Source organism: Benincasa hispida, chromosome 9, assembly GCF_009727055.1.
Source record: "Benincasa hispida cultivar B227 chromosome 9, ASM972705v1, whole genome shotgun sequence".
NCBI lineage: Eukaryota > Viridiplantae > Streptophyta > Magnoliopsida > Cucurbitales > Cucurbitaceae > Benincasa > Benincasa hispida.
The window spans coordinates 6,265,231-6,283,547 of record NC_052357.1 but is presented as its reverse complement, the minus strand read 5'-3'; the positions used below and the strand labels follow the sequence as shown (position 1 = coordinate 6,283,547).

The following is an 18,317-nucleotide window of genomic DNA, read 5'->3' as shown; positions in this document are numbered from 1 at the left end:
AAATTCGAAGAGAGAGAGACAAAACAAGGTGGAAGACGTCAATTTGGTCCGTTCGATTTTCAATCATTCCTTAATCACCTTAGAAATATCTGTCGATATTTTAATCCTTGAATATAATAAGAGTAGGGAGACTTAAACATAGACTTGGTCACTAACAAACCCGTGTGCCTCTTAACTATCGTTACTTTCATTTTTTTCCTCACTTATCAATGGAAAAGTTGTACGGATGATAAAAAAATTTGGCCCAAAATGCCAAATGACTCGATGTTAAAAAATGTCAAATGACCCTTTGTTGACGTCAAGTTCGAGTGAAATTACCAAAACACACGCGAAAAAGCCCATCTTACTCTCGCTCTTGGTGATGATCCATTTGCAAACATTCATCGAACAATTTGTAAACATTCATCGCAAAGACACAAGCCACCACAAAATGGATCGTCTTCTTCCTCTCTCTCGCTTTCGCTGAGAATGAAAAAGAAGATGGTCGCTGATTTCGGCCAGATCTCATTGAGGAATGGAATGGACGATGATCGTCAAAACCATGAAACGGAAGTCGTGCTCGATCGTTGAGCGGAAGGGTGGAAATTCGCCAAAGAAGGAAATCGTGTCGGAACTGAAGAAGAAAAGGAAATCACGCTGGAAAAAAAAGAAAAGATAAAAAGAAAGTAAATTTGTAAATTATGAACCCGAACCAAACCAACCCATAAAAAAATGGTGGGTTGGGTTTAGGGATATTTTTCACCTTTAAAAGAGGTCGGTTGCACAATTTTTTCACTATCAATTAGGGGTGTTCGTGGGTTGGGTTTAGGGATATTTTAGGCCCAACCCTATGCTTCGGTTTGTGTATTTTTCTAAACCAAACTAACCATTGTTAAATTATGAACCCGAACCAAACCAACCCATAAAAAATGGGTTGGGTTGGTTCGTTCTATCGGTTCCCTTAAAAAAAAAAAGCTTGGAATCACCAATAAAAAACACATAAGATTCCACAATCCACAAGAACAATATCCAAAATCTATTATAACAAAACAAGTCTCCAAAATTCACAAGAAAGACCATAATGTCTACAAAATTCAAAACATAGGCGATGATGTTCTCAAATGTCTACCAAATCTATAAGTAAGACTATAATATCTACAAAAGTCTTCAAAATCCAATAGATTTCAACGACCCATTCATGATCCAGAAAAAACTTGCTCCTTGAAGAACCCTAAACAAGATTTAAACAATAAATTATATAAGAATACTATCATAATTTCAATATATTAATATAGATTATAGAGTAAATATATAAAAGATAACAGTACCTGATAAAACTTGATCACAAGTTTCCAATTCTTTAGTTTGTGGAGTAAGATCTAATAACATCGTCTTCGCACATAGCCAATTTTGTGTACATATTAAAGCCTCAACCATCTTAGGACTTAAAGAACTTCTAAAAGAGTCAAATATTCTACCTTCTGTAATAAATGCTAATTCATAAGCAATTGTTGACATTGGTACAGGTAAGACATCTCGAGCAACTTGTGATAAAACTTTGTATTCAGGAGCATTTAATTTCCACCAATTCAAAATATCAAAATTTTCTATCAGATCTTCATTAGGTTCTGACAAATATCTCTCCACATCATTTCTTGTTTCATTCAAATTTTTCTCTTTTCTTCTTTCTTCTTATTCCAACTGTAAATCTATTTCTATGTTATCACAATCCTCACTTATTTCAACTATGTGACATGGTTGTTCAAAAGCATGACCACTTGATATCACTTGTCTTATAAAACTCATACAATTGCATCAAACTAACTTTCACCTCATCAGTCATTGTCCTAGCAACTCCATCCCCATAGATACTTATGAAATAAAAGGACACATAATCCAACTTATATCGTGAATCAAGCATAATAGCTAGAAACAACACTTTGTTCATCTTGTCAAGAGATCCCCAATACTTATTAAATTTCATTCTCATATTGGAAGCCATAGTATATATCACACTATTTACATTTTGGCTCCAACCTATTAAACGTCGTTGAATCCCACAAAGTTTATGAAAAAATGTACTAGAAGTGACATAAGTTGAGCCATTAACCTTCAATGTAAGATCATAAAACATCTTAAAAAATTTGACAAATGTTCAAACATGGTTCCAATCGGCCAAGATCGGTGGTTCCTTTCTTTTCTTTCCATTCTCATCTTCAGTAAAGTGATGTACAAATCTTCATCCTCTTCTTCTAAGCATTGAAAAACCTTTTCAAAATTTAAAGCATGATCAAGCATCAAATATGTTGAATTCTATCTTGTAGACACATCCAGACAAATAAGGGCTTTAGATTCAATCTTTTCATGTCCAACACAATCTCAAAAATTTTTCAATCGCTTAGGAGAAGATCTAATATATCTTACAACATTTCGTATACTATCTATCAAATCATGCAATTCTTTCAATCCATCATTGACAATCAAGTTCATAATATGATCACAACATCTCATATGCTATAATTCACCATCCAAAATAAGAAACTTCCAAATCTTTAGTTTTCTCTTCATATATGAGATTGCTGAATCCTTTGAAGTTGCATTATCAACAATAATTGAAAAAGCTTTATCAATACTCCAATCCAATAAACAACATTCAATTACTTTACCAATTGTCTCTCCCTTATGATTAGGCACTTGACAAAAATTCAATATTCTTTTATGTAAATTCCATTCAGAATCAACAAAATGTGCTGCAAGAACCATATAATTGATGTTCTGTAGGGAAGTCCAAGTATCTGTTGTTAGACTCACTCTTTGACCACTTTTGATTAAAGTTGATTTCAACAATTTTTTTCATCCACATACAGCTGATAAATATCCCTAGCAATTGTGATTCTTGAAGGAATGTCAAACTTAGGACATGCAATATTACAAAATTCTTTAAACCCCTCTGTTTCTACAAATCTAAATGGTACCTCAAACAATACTAGCATCTTAGTATATGCATTTCTAACTCTTTGTTGACTAATGGCAATAGACAAAAAATTCATATTGATAACACATTTTGCATCAATTTCATTCAATTGAAATTTTAGTATGGTTTGCCCTTTAGGTTGCTCTCTAAATGGATAATTTTTGCATTGTTTTCACAAATATTTTCATTAGGTACTAGTTCCGCATGAAGAGTGTCACAAGTATAATCTTTATCACAATAATTACATTTGCATCTTATACCTTCGGTATTAGATCTTTCCATCCTTGTAAAGTGATCCTACACTGAAGATGATAGCCTAGTTGGTTTTCTCTTACTAATGACTGTCATTTTCGATGGTTTAGAACATGCATCGGGAACAGGAATATTTATAGTTGGTGATTCATTGTCGATCAACACACTATTTTTCATCTACAATATTAATAAATAAAGAAAAAAAATTGTAAGAACCATAAATCGGCAAGGAATAAATGTATATATATATATATATATATATATAAGAGTTTAATGGCTAACCAGTAACCAATGAAGCAATGTGAGTCTGTGAGAATGGGATAATGGTTGTGGCTGACATCTGACTACTAATGGTTGTGGCCGACGTCGAAAAGGAAGAGGCTCGGAGAGGGAGATAATGGATATGAAACGAAGAGCTGGACTTGGAAGTCGGACGGAGAGGGATTAAAATTTAGTCGATTAGGGACTTCGAGTTCACTGAGATATGAAGACAAGAAGGGAGGAAAGGAAAGTTGGAGTTGGACTCAGAAAGGAAGGAAAAGAAAGTTGAAACGGCATTGCTCGGTAAGGCGTGACACGCTGACGGTGACGAGACGAATGCGTGAAACGGTGAGAAGTTGAAAAGAAATGAAATGGCATTAGCCATTAAGGCGCGTTGAAAAGAAAAGAAACATCAATTACCAAGGCCACGTGTCGAAAAGAAATGCCATTGATGCTCATGCTGGAATAGTGGAATCGATTCAATTGAATACCGAATGTATTCCTATTTGGCCTGGGCGACTGGGAATGTATTTATTGGGTCGGTTCGGTCGAACCGAATGTTTCTACTCAGATTTATTAGAAAAATCTAAATCAAACCAATTTTTTTTTTAAAACCAACCCAAACCAATTAAGTTGAGTTGAGTTGTTCGATTTTTTCGGATCTACGATTTTTTTTTTTTTTTAACATCCCTACCATCAATGTACATGTATGTATATTTAATGTTTTTTTCAATAAAGCTTCCGATTGAAAGCCACCGCGATTGGCAAGTAGAGGGGAGAGGAGTGTCAAGAAAATTCCCATTGCAGCGGGAAAATTTTCCGATGTAATCGGACCGAACCCAAATCGTGCATCCGAAATCCCTTGTCTGCAACCTTTTTCTCTCTCTTCTTTCCTTCTTTGGCTTTTTCGTTTCAATTTTTTTTGTGTCTGAGCTTGCGGTTTCTTCCCACCTTCGTTTCCCAATTTCCCTTCTCCACTATTTGATTTCCCTGTGAAGTGGGAGCTTCAATTTTCTCTTTCTCTTTCCCGTTTCACCAAAATTTCCCTTTTTTCTTCGATCCCCCACAGTTAGCATTCAAAGATCGTAAATTATTGCAAGATTAATTGAACCCCATTTTGGAATTAATGGGTGTCTCCTTCAAAATCTCGCAGAAGGGTAAAAGGTTTCGTTCAAAGCCTTGTATTACCCAATCTGGGAGCACTGCCCTTGATGACGACGACTCTAAGGATGGGTCGAGGGTTCTATCGAAGAACGAATCTTCTCTTGCTCGAAAACTTGAGGTAAGTGCTTCCGCTTCTGCCTTTCGTTGTTTTTCGATGTGGATATCTGATTTCAGTGCATTTGCTTTTTATTAAGAGGATTTTAATTTTGTGCCTTTGTGAATGAATTAAAAGTTCGATTTTTGTTTTGCTTGGTTACTTACTCTTAGTGCCTAGTCTGGATGCGGTTGAATTTAACTGCTGTTAACAAACCGAACAAGGAATTGAACTTTGGAAATTCAGCCTACTGCGCCTTTATTGCACCTACTTATTCGTTTTGGTCTTTATACTTCCAAATATATGTTTTGTTTTGGCGTCAAACATTTTAATGTTGAGCACAAGTTCATGTGATGGGACTAGAATAGATCTAATAGTTTTTTATGTAAAGATTAAGGACCAAAGTGGATCGTTTGAAAGTAATAGTGCTAAATGAAAATGTTTTGAAGTTTCAAATACCGTATTGAAAATTAAAACTCAATAATAATTACGGCAATGGTGTAGTGGATGTTTTGTTGTTGTTTTTGTTATTTCAAGCATGAAAATTATACTTGTCTGACAATCAGAAATCAGCAAGATTTCTATTGAGTTTGTATACTATAGCCTAAGCAAGTCAGTATGATGTTAATTCTGTTTACTTTGTATCATAATACACTTATTCTTTATGCAACAGGGTGAAGAAACTGAAAGAAGTGGGGATGTAAATGGGGTGACTGGGTCTTCTTTAGGTCGTCTAATTCCAGGTAATTTCTATAGACTTTGGGCATTACCTTATCATGTTTGGTTTCTTGATTTTTTAATTTTTTAATTTTTTTTAAAAAATTAATATTGTTTTTTTCAGAGAATGGAGTTTCCTTCACATTAAACCTGTTTCAAGATGGATATTCTATCGGAAAGCCATCAGAGGTCTGTTGAAAATAGCATTACTTCATTTGAGTAGTAACTAGGAAGGGAATTACATCAAAACTAATGCTTTGGTTGATCTTCAGATTGAGCCTACGCACCCTAGTACTCTACAAGACAATTCAAAGTTGTTGCTTCCTTATGACAGGAAATCTGAAAATTTGTTTTCGGTAAGTGTCATCTGTTTTCCCTCATCTCTCTCCACATATCTCTTCTTAGTTAGCCAGTTGTTATGGCATGGTAAGTATTGACTAGTTTACTGGACAGTTGATGGGCAGGATTTTATTATGATTACTTTCTTTTTCGTAATCAATAGGTTGTATGTTGAGGACTCTTTGTTCCTTATTTCTGGTAATTTCTCTTTTATTATTACATCAAAATTTCTGTTTTCTTTTCATAAAATATAAAACGAATCATCTCTTGAGATTGTTTGCATCATTCTGAAATTGTTTACTTTAATACTGGAAACAACACATTTTTCCAGGGTCGGCTGACTTTGAAACAATCGGTATTGAGCAGATTTCTCATATGTAGTTTTCCCCTTTTAAATTCTTGAAGCTGACATTTCCTCTCCAAGAAGTTCAAATGATGAATCTAACTTCCGTAGGGTATTTTTATTCACACTCAAATCTAGTTAGCTGGTACGATGAAATCTTATTTTCAGCAAGGCCTTGAGAATGAAATTTACAAGATGCGCCCTATCTTATCAGTCTTCAAAGTTCTTCCTTCTTTATTATTTATGAGCCTGGTAGTCTTTATGGTGAATTTTCCTTTTTTTTCCGTGAAACGTATTTGTTAAAGTGTTGATGTAATTAAATTCATCATTGCCTATCAACTTGAGCTTTTGGGTCAATTAGTGATTTAACATGGTATCAGAGCATAAGGTTCTGTGTTCAAACATCTGTAATGTCATTTACTCTCCATTTCTAATTAATAAATAATATTGGTTTCCACTTGTTGGGTCTTCTTCACATTATCAAGCCCACAAGTGAAGGGGAGTGTTAAAGTGCTGATATAATTAGATTTACCATAACCCGTCGGCTTGAAGTTTTTGGGTCAATCAACTGTATCTAACTGCCATTTTCTTTTAATGTATATGTATTTCCAGTATAATAATTATTGTTCGGCTCTAGCCATTATTTTCATCATGGGAAGCCTTTTCTTTTGTTAATTTTTTTTAGTTGTATGTGCTTGAAGGCTATTGAATGTGGCTGGTTGCCTGGAGATATTCTTGATGACATACCTTGCAAATATTTTGATGGCACAATTGTTTGTGAGGTGAGTTTACTTTAGTTCTGGATTTACTTTAGTTCTGGATTTACTTTCAGGAAGCCTAAATCATGGTAGGATGATTTAAACAATGCTTGAAAGCATATTAATGAAGAAAATTCTATGGATATGTGAATTGAAAAACTATGAAATATGCATGTGTGATGTTCATATGGTATGTATATTCTTTTTGGTTGACAGAATCCTTCACATTTAAGAGTCCACAAGGTGTTCACCATGTGACTTCTGCTTTTGACAATATCTTCTCTCTGGATTAATACTTAAAACTGTCTTGGTTTTACCGGGTGGGAATATCAAGAATAGAATCAGGTTTTGATAGAAATGACCAATCTCGGTTGTGGTTGTTGGATCAGTTTTGTTGGGTTTTACTTTCATCCCACTACTAGCATAATGGAAGCAAGTAAAACACTGTTGGTAGAAGAGTGAGAGTTGCAATGAGTTATAGAACATATTGTGCCTCTAATTGCAATTTAGCGTTAAAGATGATTATTATTATTTAATTAAATAAACAAGAAAATACAGTTTAACATTAGGGAAATAAGTGACACTACTTTCATTGTGTTTGGGATTGTTTTCAAGCTATCAAGCTCAAGTGCTTAATTATCTCTTAAGCTGGAGGAAACTAAATGTTGCGCAAGTAGTTCTTCTGAACCTTTTAATTTTAATTCAGGATCATGTATCTTGTTTAGACGATGTTACTTTAAGAATCTTAATTACGTCTCGATCAGAGATTTATATATATGTTTTATTGTTACTTTCTAGTTTATATTTTCAGAATTGACTTTAATTATGTTTCCACAGGTGCGAGATTTTCGTGGACGCCTTCCTGAACCGGGTCCTGGTGCTCAATCGACCGATAGATTACCTACTGTCCATAAGATACATCTTAGGTTGTCCTTGGAAAATGTGGTAAAAGATATTCCATTAATTTCAGATAATTCATGGACCTATGGTGATCTGATGGTATGTATGATTAGTTCATATAGTGAATAATTTTGATAACATATTGATTGTGTGATAGATTTTTTAAATTTGCTTGTAATACTGAAGGAAGTGGAGTCCCGGATTCTGAAGGCATTGCAACCACAACTTAATCTTAATCCTGCTCCTACGTTAGATAGGCTTTGTAACAGCCCAGTTCCTATGAAGGTGATGTAAAATTCAAATGGTTCTGTTTTATGAAAATAAGATTTCAATCTATTTTATGTGTTTAACATTTATTGTTACTGTCTGCAGCTCAGCTTTTCTCAGTACAGCAAGCAGAGGAAGCGATTGAGACAGCTTTCAGAAGTATCTATCTCATCTAATAGTAGGTATGGAAAGAAGATTTGCATAGACAGAGTACCCGAAAGTTTTAATACCAGACTGGGAGATTCAGGAGTCGTTTCTGGAAATTTGAATGCACCTGATAATGTAGCTGGTCAAAATATGAGTTTAAATGAGATGATAGCATCAAGACCAAAGAACCTTACTTCAGATGCTTCTCTTCCAGCACAATCTGCAGTACCTGTATCTCAATCTAGGTATTCTATGGGCAGTGGAACCCCAAGAGGTATGCTTGATCAAGCGGGTGGGTCAGTTCTTAATCCATCTGGTGTTTCCCCTAGTGGGCAAGAAATGATCTCATATGCGGATAATTTGAACCCTAATGTCTCTCTTCATGCCAAGAGGGAAACTCAAGATGGGCAAATGTCACCCTTGCCCAGTTTTAACAAGAGATCAAGGCCATCTCTTATGGGCATTGATGGAATTCAACCGCACCCATTGGCGTCTATGGAAAGCCCCCAGGGATCTGACATGAATTGGAAGAATATGTTGCAACAGCAAGCAATAGCAAGAGGTATTCAGTACTCCAACCCAGGAGTTCAAAAATTTTCTCCACAGATGTTTGAAGGAGTCCTGAATCAGGATTCTGTGCAAATACCGTTTGCTACAGGACAGTCAGCTATGCGATATGGAGCCAAGGAAGAGCAGTTTGATTCAGAAAAGATGGATGGATCTGACCTTAGTCGTAGCAAACCTGATATGCAGATGATGGAAACAGAAAACCATCAAGATCCTCAGCACCCACGGGTTCAGCAAAGACCTCCACAGCAAGCATTTGTGAGATCTAATCCCTCTCAACCTCCTTGGAATAATTTTGGTCAGCATATTGAGAAGGAAACAAGAAAGGAGGACCAACTATCAAAAAGAAAATCAGTTCAAAGTCCTCGTGTATCAGCAGGAGCTATGGCTCAACCATCCTTATCAAAATCAGGGGAATTCTCTAGTGGCTCAGGTGGGCCACACTATGGAGTGCCTGGAAATATTTCTGCACTTGCATCAGGACAAAAGGATAAGCCTGGGGTTAATCCCGTTTCTCATGTTTGTGGAACTCCATCCTTGACTTCCAGTGCTAATGATTCAATGCAAAGGCAACATCAGGCCCAAGCTGCTGCAAAGCGAAGATCAAATTCCCTCCCCAAAACCCCAGTAATCAATGGAGTTGGATCTCCTGCTAGTGTTGGTAATATGAGTGTTCCCCTGAATGCAAACAGTCCTTCAGTTGGAACCCCACCTTTTGCTGATCAAACCATGATTGAAAGATTCTCAAAGATTGAAATGGTGGCTGCCAGGTAAAGTTTGGATATTTAACCTCCTTTTTCTGACATTAGGATGGTTCATGAGTTAATATCATCGTGTCGTGTTTTCCCTTTTTCCCTCCTCCTTTCTCCCTTATGTGTAGGCTTTATGCAAGGTTTTGGCTTAATGTAAGATGTACATGACATAATGCATTTGTTTTATTGTTTAATCAAAACCTATTGCAGGCATCAGCTCAACCTTAAAAAGAGTAAGGTCAATGACTATCCTATTAGAAAACCAAGTACATATTCAGCTCACGATGTTGCGACCCATCTGGCAAACTCATTTATTAATGATGATTTAAAAGATGATGCTGGTCCAAGGAAGATGTCAAAGTCCCTTATTGGTGGCAGCTTAAATGCCTGCAAAAGAAGGGTGTTAACTTTTATGTTGCAAGATCGTACACCTCAAGGTCTGTAACTTTGCCAGTTTTCAGATAGTTGGTCTTCTGTCTAACTCTTCATTCCATTTAAAACCTCTTCACATTCTTCTGCAGGAATGGTTTCATATGTTTCTAGGTTACGAAGTAGAGTAATCCTTTCAGAAAAGCCCAATGATGGAACTGTAGCTCTTACCTATGAAGATATAGATGATAGCATTTTTCTTGCTATTGAGGATTGTCTTCCGACATTGCCCAATACTGTAAGCTCTATTATATGTACCAGCTATTTTGTTCTTAGAGATTCATTGGAGTTAATTTCAACTGTTTCTTCTGCGTTTGTTGGTTGATTTAGATTATTGGCCAATCTATCATGATTTGCAGACCCTAAAGAAGTAAATGGATCCCTTTTTTTTTTTAAATATTAAAAGTAAATATCATCTGTAACTAAGGTGCATATGAACTGCATTTGTGATTGGTTCTAAGTTTGAGGACTTTGACTCTGGTAAAAGCTGACTTTCTACATATCCTTGCAAATATTTGGTCTCAAAAAGATCTCTTCTTGAATAAGCTTATGGAACAAACAATTTAACTGTAACAGTCCCATTTTATCTGGCAGTCGCAGCCTACACTTCCCTGCAAGTCACATTTTAACCACCATGGGTTAGTCTTAAGGGCCATGAAAATAATAAAGGGTCTTTTGAGGAATGAGTTCAAGTAATGGTGGCCAACTACCTAGGATTTAATATATATATATATATATATATACCCCAAATGTATAAGGGTTAAGCTGGCCTGGACACTTAGATATTAGAAAAAAAATGTTGGTTTCTATCCAATCTCCTCCTCTCTTTTTCGTTTTGGGTATCTCTAACGAGAGTAATAGGTTTTTCCTAGCGAAGAAGGTTTCTTTGAGGATATTTGGACCGTTGCTTGCTTAAATATTTATCTTTGGATTTCTATGAATATGTACTTATCTTCTTATAAAATTGGAGTCACTTTCCTTATTTTTGCTCCCTTGGGTACTTAGGGTCGGTGTTTTATGTATGGACATTCACCCTTGTATTCTCAACTTTGGTCTCTTGTTGAATTTTAAAAAGGAGAAGAAAACAAAAGAACAGCAGGATTTTTATATATCAAAGTGAACTTAGTTCAATAGTAATTGTCATACACTCCCTCCTTTGAGGTTAATGGTTCAATTTTCCATCTCTGCAATTATTGTATTTCAAAAAAGAAAAAAAAAGATTTCTGTATTACTTATCAAAATTGTTTTAAATTTGTTTGAATAGAGTTCCACTAACAAATGATTATAATCTATAAATGTTGCGAGTGTTGCAGTATGGTGATTCCATTCAGTTCTCTCTAGGTTTGTGGCTGTGTTATAAGCACATCTGAAATCAATACTTAGGGAGGAAAGATAGGATAAAGTATTCTAGAGACAATTGTAATCTGGTCTATGTAGCTTAATATTATTGCATGAAGACCTTGTTGATAATTTAGACTAGTTGCATTATATGGTTTTCTGAAAGTAGCTAAACATGATGACAGGACACACGAGAAAGCACTTGAGTTCTCAGTTCATGTGATTGTGCATTTTTAATTCTTATTGATTATTTATTTGCTGAACATCTTCTGTATCTTTTTCTGTTGTTCTGACACAACTATACGTATGTTTTATGATGCAGCTTTCGGCAGATTTACTTGCTGACCAATTATCTTCCTTGGTATGATCTAAAATTTCTTTTCATTAAATTGCAAAACTGCTCTAAGAAGTTTATTCATTTTTAAATTATTTAGTTACCAAGCATACCTTAAATTCTTGGATGATGTCCAAGGTAAAAGATTTATCTACTTTTGCAGATGGTTCATGAAGGATATGATCTTATTGAAAATATTATTCAACTTAGGCCGACCCGGATGAACTCATCCCCAAACAGTCAATCAAATGCTACTGGTCATCCTCATATTAATCCAGCAGCGGAAATGCAGAATTATGGAGAAGCTTTTCCAGGTCAAACATCCAATGAAGTTCTGAAGCCTAGTGGTAGCGGTAATGCCTCTCTGCTCAACTCCTCCCATAGTCTTCTAGGAAATGCAAGAATATTGCCTCCTGGAAACCCCCAGGCAATGCAGATGTCTCAAGGAATTTTGGCAGGGGTTTCTTTACCTGCAAGGCCGCAACAGGTGGAAGCCCAAGCTTCGATGCTGCAGCAGCAACAACAACAACTGCAGTCATCACAGCAGCAGAATCAGCAAAACCTTATTCAACCACAGCATCAACAGTTTCAGAGATCAGTGGCGCTTGGAACAAACCCGCTCTCGCATTTGAATGCCATTGGTCAGAATTCTAATGTTCAATTGGGCGCTACCATGGTAAACAAGTCGCCCATTCCACTTCACCTATTACAGCAGCAGCAACAACAATCACCATTCCAGAGGAAAATGATGGGAACTGTGGGTATGGGCAACATAAACAATAACATTATGGGAATTGGAGGCCTTGCCAGTTCAATGGGTGTAGGAGCTAGCAGAGGAATAGGAGGAACTGGACTACAAGCACCCATGGGTTCTATTCCTGCCATGGGCAATGCAGGTCAAAATCCAATGAACTTAACCCAGGCATCTAGTTTTAACAACACTCTCAGTCAGCAATTTCGAGCGGGAACACTAACACCTGCCCAGGCACAAGCTGCTGTCCAGGCACAAGCTGCTTATAAATTCAGGATGGCGCAGAACCGAGGCATGCTTGGTGCTGCCTCTCAATCAACAATAACTGGAATCCCAGGAGCAAGACAGATGCATCCAAGCTCAGGTGGACTTTCAATGCTTGGACAACAAGCTCTGAACCGTGCTAGCTTGACCCCGATGCAACGAGCTGTAGTTCCTATGGGTCCTCCAAAGTTGATGCCAGGAATAAATCCATACATGAATCAACAGCAGCAGCAGCTACAACAACAAATACAACAGCAACAACAAATGCAACAGCAGCAGCAGCAACCACCTCAGCAGCAGCAGCTACAACAGCATCCTGAAACAACTACACCACTTCAGGCTGTTGTTTCACCACAGCAGGTGGGGTCACCTTCAACCATGGGAGTTCAACAACTCAACCAACAGCAGCAACAACAGCAACAACAGCAGCAATCTGCTAGCCCGCAACAAGTGAATCAGAGAACTCCAATGAGCCCACAGCAAATGAGCTCAGGGACAATCCATGCCCTTAGTGCTGGCAATCCCGAAGTTTGCCCGGCTAGCCCGCAGTTGAGTTCACAAACCCTTGGTTCAGTCAGTAGTATTGCAAATTCTCCGATGGACATGCAAGGTGTCAACAAGAGTAACTCTGTAAATAATTCATGAAGCAGAATTCTTTAGAGGCGATTAATTAGATGATTTGTTTACTCTTTCTAGTTTTTCATAAACATTTAGGAATGCGTAACTATAGAAGTACCAGATCATCGATATGTAGGAGATTGTTACTTGTCCTTAGCTTGTAAGGGTAGAGGATTTCAAAATCTGTACTGTTCAATGTAGAAAATTTTCATGACAGTTCGATATTTAGAATCTACAGTGATTCACTCACTCCATGTAACTGGCAATGTATGAGATAAAACTGTCTTTGCAAAGTTTTTGTTTCTGGATGAATGAATTGAGCAATTACTACCCTTTGATAGGTAATTTGATTCACTTTTATGTTTTCGGATTACATCGAGTTAAAGCAATACGTTTTGGTAGTGTTAAAAATTATTTTTGAATTCTGTGATTCAAATTACCACCAAATGAACTAACTTATTCAACTTCAAATATTTGCACTAAAACACATGAAGGACAAACATACGAAGCTTGTGAATCATTCTGGTAGAGGTCAACACAACTTTAAGGAGTGTAGGTCCAAACTTGGTTAGTACACCTCTTAAAAATGATGAAAAAAAAGGCCTAAGAAAAGAAAATTTAATCGTAACTCATTTTTTTCACCACCAAATTTTAATGATACATTGAAGGGCTTTTGTTTTTGTTTTTGTTTTTGTTTTTTTTTTCTTGAGTGCTAAGGTGTTGTACAGCATTTTTATAACATAAAACATCTTCATAGATTAATTTTAATAGTTTGTTATTAATGTATTATCAAATACATTTCTTATGATTGTAAATTGAGATCCAACTTCTAAATCTACTAATAAAACATGAAATGCAATCGTTTTTCTTTAATTTTTTAGGCCACGTTCACCAAATCGTAATGATAATTGGTGTAATTGTGATGGAATTGTATTGATGGATCAATTGTAATGAACTTGAATCGCAAATCTAACTAGATTGCTTTTGTTCACATTTATTTAGAATTATGAATTTTGTCACATTTATTGTTACCGTTATTATTGGTACCATTACCATTTGACATTCGGAGGTCACGGTAACAATAACAGTAAAGGTGATTTTTTTCTTTGGAACAGTAACAACAATGGTAATTGTAACGGTAACGATACAACGTAATTTCTAGACGGATTGACATGTTCAGCTCGTCAATCAGTTTGCGTTTTTTGATTACAGATTTGGAAGTGGATTCCATGTGTTAGTAAAGATGCAGAACACAAGTAAACAATATCAAAGATAATCAAATAGGGCCCACTTTTCACATTACCATTAATTTTTATTATGTTTTCATTGAGGCAAATGTGGCCTTACTTCCAAATTGTTCAAGTAATTGCATTAAAATAAACTGCAAAGCTCGTAGATGATCACCCTCATCATTAGGCTAGGTCATGGTATAAAAGATATTTTAAAGGTCCATTTACAAGCTAGGGTCATAAAGGAATAAATGACATCCTAATAATGTCATGACATGCTTAATTATCTTATTAACCTAGCTATATTTCTCTTAAACCATTATTGTAGCTCACATGTATGTGATGTCCTATTATTCATATTACTGTAGTACACAAAAGTTTTATTGTTTACACCTCACATGTGCAATGTATTTCTTAGTCTTAATGGTAAGATATTGTCAATATTAGTCTAGTTCATTAAAATTTGTACTATCACTTTGAAGTTTGATGTTTCGATCCTTTAGAGTAAAGATGTACAAACGTATGAGGATAGAGTTGTGAGGTTTGATGATTGTCCATCATGTATGAGTGAATATTGCATAATGACAAATATATATGCACATCCCAAGTCATAAAGCACAATTTTCATTGGTAGTATGTTTATCTTAAAACAGTAAAACACTTCTCTAAACTCTAAACCCAATTTGTGATCACAGGTTCAAATCAAGTTGAGATCATTTTACTCATTCAAAAAATATAAAAGTTATCTAAGTAGCAATACGCTACTTTTCTAATACAAAATACAACTCTCCAAAAGTTGTACATAACTAGTTACCGACAATGGCGAGCATTTTGATGAATGTGATGATGTCCCAATCTTTCTTTCTCCCTTCGGACAAAATCTCGTGTCATTTCATGCGAGAATTTACAATTCTCCCCGTAGTAACATCTCCCTACAGCATAATGACGGCATTGTTGTTGCTTGTAGCCTTCTTGTGCAGTTTGATTCACTCTAGGATAAAGATTCATTCGGCCCATTGGCAATCTAGAATAATGATAATCCCACGAACTGCGGTTTGTATTATCAAGAACTTCGTTAACAGAAGCAGCATGATCAGCCTTGTAAATGATAGGCTGCATTATACTGTAGCAAGCCGAATGATTGGCTTTCATTTGGGGTTGGCTATAGTAATTGTTTTGATGTTGAAATGGTAGTCTATTATGATCAATGAACAAATCTGATTTTGTTTGATTAGATGGATTTTCTGGCTGTTGATGTTGAAATGCTTTTCCTGAATTACCAAACAATTGTTCTTCCTGATGTTGATGAACCACTTTTCTCGAATCAACCGATAACTTTTCCATGGATTGAACTAACGTTGTTCCTGCTGAAGATAGATTTGACTGAGAAGGATTGTCTTTAAATCCTTCATTTCTTGATTTCCTGAAGCATAGAATTTCAAACTATTGTCTTAACCAAAATACTGAGCATATATGGATGAATATATATAGATGAATAAGTCTCATTTCAAGGTTGTTTGATAGAAAATGATAATACCTATTTTCCTTGTGTGTTTTTCTTTTTTCTCTCTCTACTACACGTGTTTCCCTATTTGATCTTGCAAGTGATCCCCTAGCATGTTTTTCCATTAAAACTTTCTGCCTTTCTCCTTCATCTTCCCAAGTCTACAAAATTTGATAACATGGGTCATTTTAAAGCAAAGTTGAGACTAATATATATAAGAAAAGTCAAAAGAAGAATATAAAATGTAACTGTAACCTGTCTAAAAGTCTTAATCCGGTAAAGATTTCGACCCTTGATTAAAAGGGGATGAAGTGGAGGAAGGGGTTTCTCACCCTTACTCCACAAAACTTCAATCTAGCTCAAAAAAAGGAAAGGAAAAGGCTTTTAATAATAAATATTGTTGAATGGTAAGACAATTCAAGAAGACGACTACTAAAAAAATAACCAAGATTCATCTTAAGTCACCAGTCATCATAATTCACTTTTAAAAGTCACCTCACCGTAAATGTATGTTGTTGTTTGGAAGATCCATAGCTTTCTTTCACAATGCGACCTACAACCGTTCTTGTTCCACGTGAAGGACCTATGGAGCTCCTAGATGCTATATTGTACCTGAATGATGAATATCCTATTAAGAAACTATCCATGACATGAGAAGTAACAGATCGAGTACGAATCTCGGGAAAAACAATTTTTGGAATTGAATTCTTGATCCTTTTAGAAATGATGAAAACAGAAGGCTAATATTTTTGTAAAAGTAAACTGGAATAAGATACATTAAATTTAAATTCTTACATCTCGTATACTTTTTGCTCAAACATAACAACATCACCCATGCAGGCATCACCTGTATCAAACGAATATCAGACACGAGAGAATAGAGATACTATACCAATTACATAACAAGAAACTACTACAGCTAGGCATAAAAAGACAATCCTCAAGAATTAGAGAAACATTATAATTAAATATCAGCAACACGTTAAAATGAAAGCAAATAGACTTTTCATACACGTTTATCCTCATCATGTAACTAAGATCATACCTTTACAATTCACTATAAAGCTATACTCTGGGTATTTGTTTTCCCCTCCACTATTTAAAATCCTGAAAATAATTAAGAAGAAAAAAGAAAAGAAATGTGCTGTTAGCCATAGACTCCTTTTAAAACCAATTTTGTACTACCATACACACAATACAAACTTACTCCAAATGCTCCTTGATGCGCTGAATGAGTACATCTTTCGTTCCTGTCAGCCTCAATCCATTCTTTCTCAGATAAGCCTTACATTGTTCTACCTTGAGTTTCTCTAGCTTACCAGCTGCCCCGAAGAATGATAGAGAAATGTGTTATGTGAGGAACAAAAGAAGGGGGAGACTAAAACAGTATTAAACCAGCCTTCTCTGAGTTCATTTGGTCAAAAGAAAGGGAACATTTTCAAGTGTTTTTACTCTTAACTAATGCATACATCCATAGGGGAATCGAAATCGAAATAATTTTTTTTTTCTAGACATGACACAAAATCATAATATTTCAGCAATACCTAAGGCAAGAGCACAACAATTGTTTACAAGAAACGCAAAAAGAGGATAGGACAGAAGCTTATAGAGTTCCGATTTGAAATAAAATTATTTTTTTCTTCAACTTCGCTGAAATCATAATAGTTCTCTTCATTCTGATCCTACTACATTTGGATGAAATTTAACCGGATTGAAATATTTCTTCTGTTTTATTGATTCCTGTGAACTCAAAAAGGAACAATTTGAATATCGAGTGGGATTTTTTATTTATGGCTATCTCTGTTCGTAAAGGAACCATTCAAAAAAAAATTGACTCACTTTTAACGATCGATAGCACTTCACGAATATCTTTTTCATCATTTTCATTTAGAATCGGAACATTTGGCGCTACATCATCTATATCCATATCCACGATCAGGTTCATGTCTACAATTTCCCTGCAAAAAATCCTAATGAATTTCAGCTCTATATTGATTTATCAAGTCTAATAGCTGACCCAGCTAAAAAGATCAGAAATGTGTAAAAAGATCCAAATACTTACAACGGCTTTGATTTCTTCCTGATCGAGGTCCTTGAAACCTTGGAATTGGTTTTTTTCTCAATTCTGTAACTCGGATCACATTCCGAATCATGGGAATGATACTCGTCATCCGAATCACAATTGTCGTCGATAAGTTCTTCTAGATCGAAGCGAGAAGGATTGGTTTCGAGATTATCAGAGAATGCCATCAAAATGCTATCACTCTCCGTTCAGTGCGGTGTTGGAAGGGCAACGTTTTGTCGGCGCCCAAGCGCTATATAAAGGGGAGATGATT

General features: G+C 35.7%; 2 protein-coding genes and 1 long non-coding RNA gene across 4 annotated transcripts; 1 reads left to right on the top strand and 2 right to left on the bottom strand.

The window, feature by feature from the left end:
- Positions 1–1,014: 1,014 nt before the first annotated feature.
- On the bottom strand, positions 1,015–4,060 carry LOC120084546. The gene is made up of 3 exons (XR_005483748.1): positions 3,488–4,060; positions 1,308–3,382; positions 1,015–1,210 (listed from the first exon to the last, which is right to left on the bottom strand). It is a non-coding gene; the product is annotated as an uncharacterized LOC120084546 (long non-coding RNA).
- A 158-nt stretch (positions 4,061–4,218) lies between these two features.
- Positions 4,219–13,580, top strand: LOC120084545 (protein PHYTOCHROME-DEPENDENT LATE-FLOWERING). 2 transcript variants are annotated; one of them, XM_039040341.1, is made up of 12 exons: positions 4,219–4,748; positions 5,398–5,467; positions 5,566–5,630; positions 5,714–5,797; positions 6,825–6,905; positions 7,719–7,880; positions 7,968–8,066; positions 8,154–9,532; positions 9,725–9,951; positions 10,036–10,181; positions 11,604–11,642; positions 11,779–13,580. In XM_039040341.1, exons 1-12 carry the CDS (start codon positions 4,593–4,595, stop codon positions 13,273–13,275), a joined length of 4,005 nt encoding a protein of 1,334 aa, XP_038896269.1. In that variant the 5' UTR covers positions 4,219–4,592; the 3' UTR covers positions 13,276–13,580. The 2 variants fall into 2 exon arrangements, with proteins under 2 accessions (XP_038896269.1, XP_038896271.1); XM_039040343.1 differs by lacking the exons at positions 4,219–4,748; positions 5,398–5,467; positions 5,566–5,630 and adding an exon at positions 5,944–5,978 and having other exon boundaries at positions 5,763–5,797.
- Positions 13,581–15,087: 1,507 nt separating this feature from the next.
- On the bottom strand, positions 15,088–18,260 carry LOC120086747 (zinc finger CCCH domain-containing protein 62-like). The gene is made up of 9 exons (XM_039043534.1): positions 18,044–18,260; positions 17,821–17,939; positions 17,189–17,303; positions 17,027–17,088; positions 16,777–16,828; positions 16,482–16,593; positions 16,237–16,335; positions 16,015–16,142; positions 15,088–15,900 (listed from the first exon to the last, which is right to left on the bottom strand). The coding sequence occupies exons 1-9, from the start codon at positions 18,229–18,231 to the stop codon at positions 15,288–15,290; spliced, it is 1,488 nt and encodes a 495-aa protein (XP_038899462.1). The 5' UTR covers positions 18,232–18,260; the 3' UTR covers positions 15,088–15,287.
- Positions 18,261–18,317: the final 57 nt, after the last annotated feature.

Excerpts from the sequence above, each read along its gene's own strand:
- LOC120084545 (XM_039040341.1), top strand. The coding sequence starts at position 4,593 with ATGGGTGTCTCCTTCAAAATCTCGCAGAAGGGTAAAAGGTTTCGTTCA. Across the intron at positions 9,533-9,724 it reads ATTGAAATGGTGGCTGCCAG|GCATCAGCTCAACCTTAAAA; the intron begins GTAAAGTTTGGA and ends AACCTATTGCAG. Across the intron at positions 10,182-11,603 it reads TTCCGACATTGCCCAATACT|CTTTCGGCAGATTTACTTGC; the intron begins GTAAGCTCTATT and ends TTTATGATGCAG.
- LOC120086747 (XM_039043534.1), bottom strand. The coding sequence starts at position 18,231 with ATGGCATTCTCTGATAATCTCGAAACCAATCCTTCTCGCTTCGATCTA. Across the intron at positions 17,304-17,820 it reads AGTGCTATCGATCGTTAAAA|CTGGTAAGCTAGAGAAACTC; the intron begins GTGAGTCAATTT and ends TCTTCGGGGCAG. Across the intron at positions 15,901-16,014 it reads AAAACACACAAGGAAAATAG|GAAATCAAGAAATGAAGGAT; the intron begins GTATTATCATTT and ends TCTATGCTTCAG.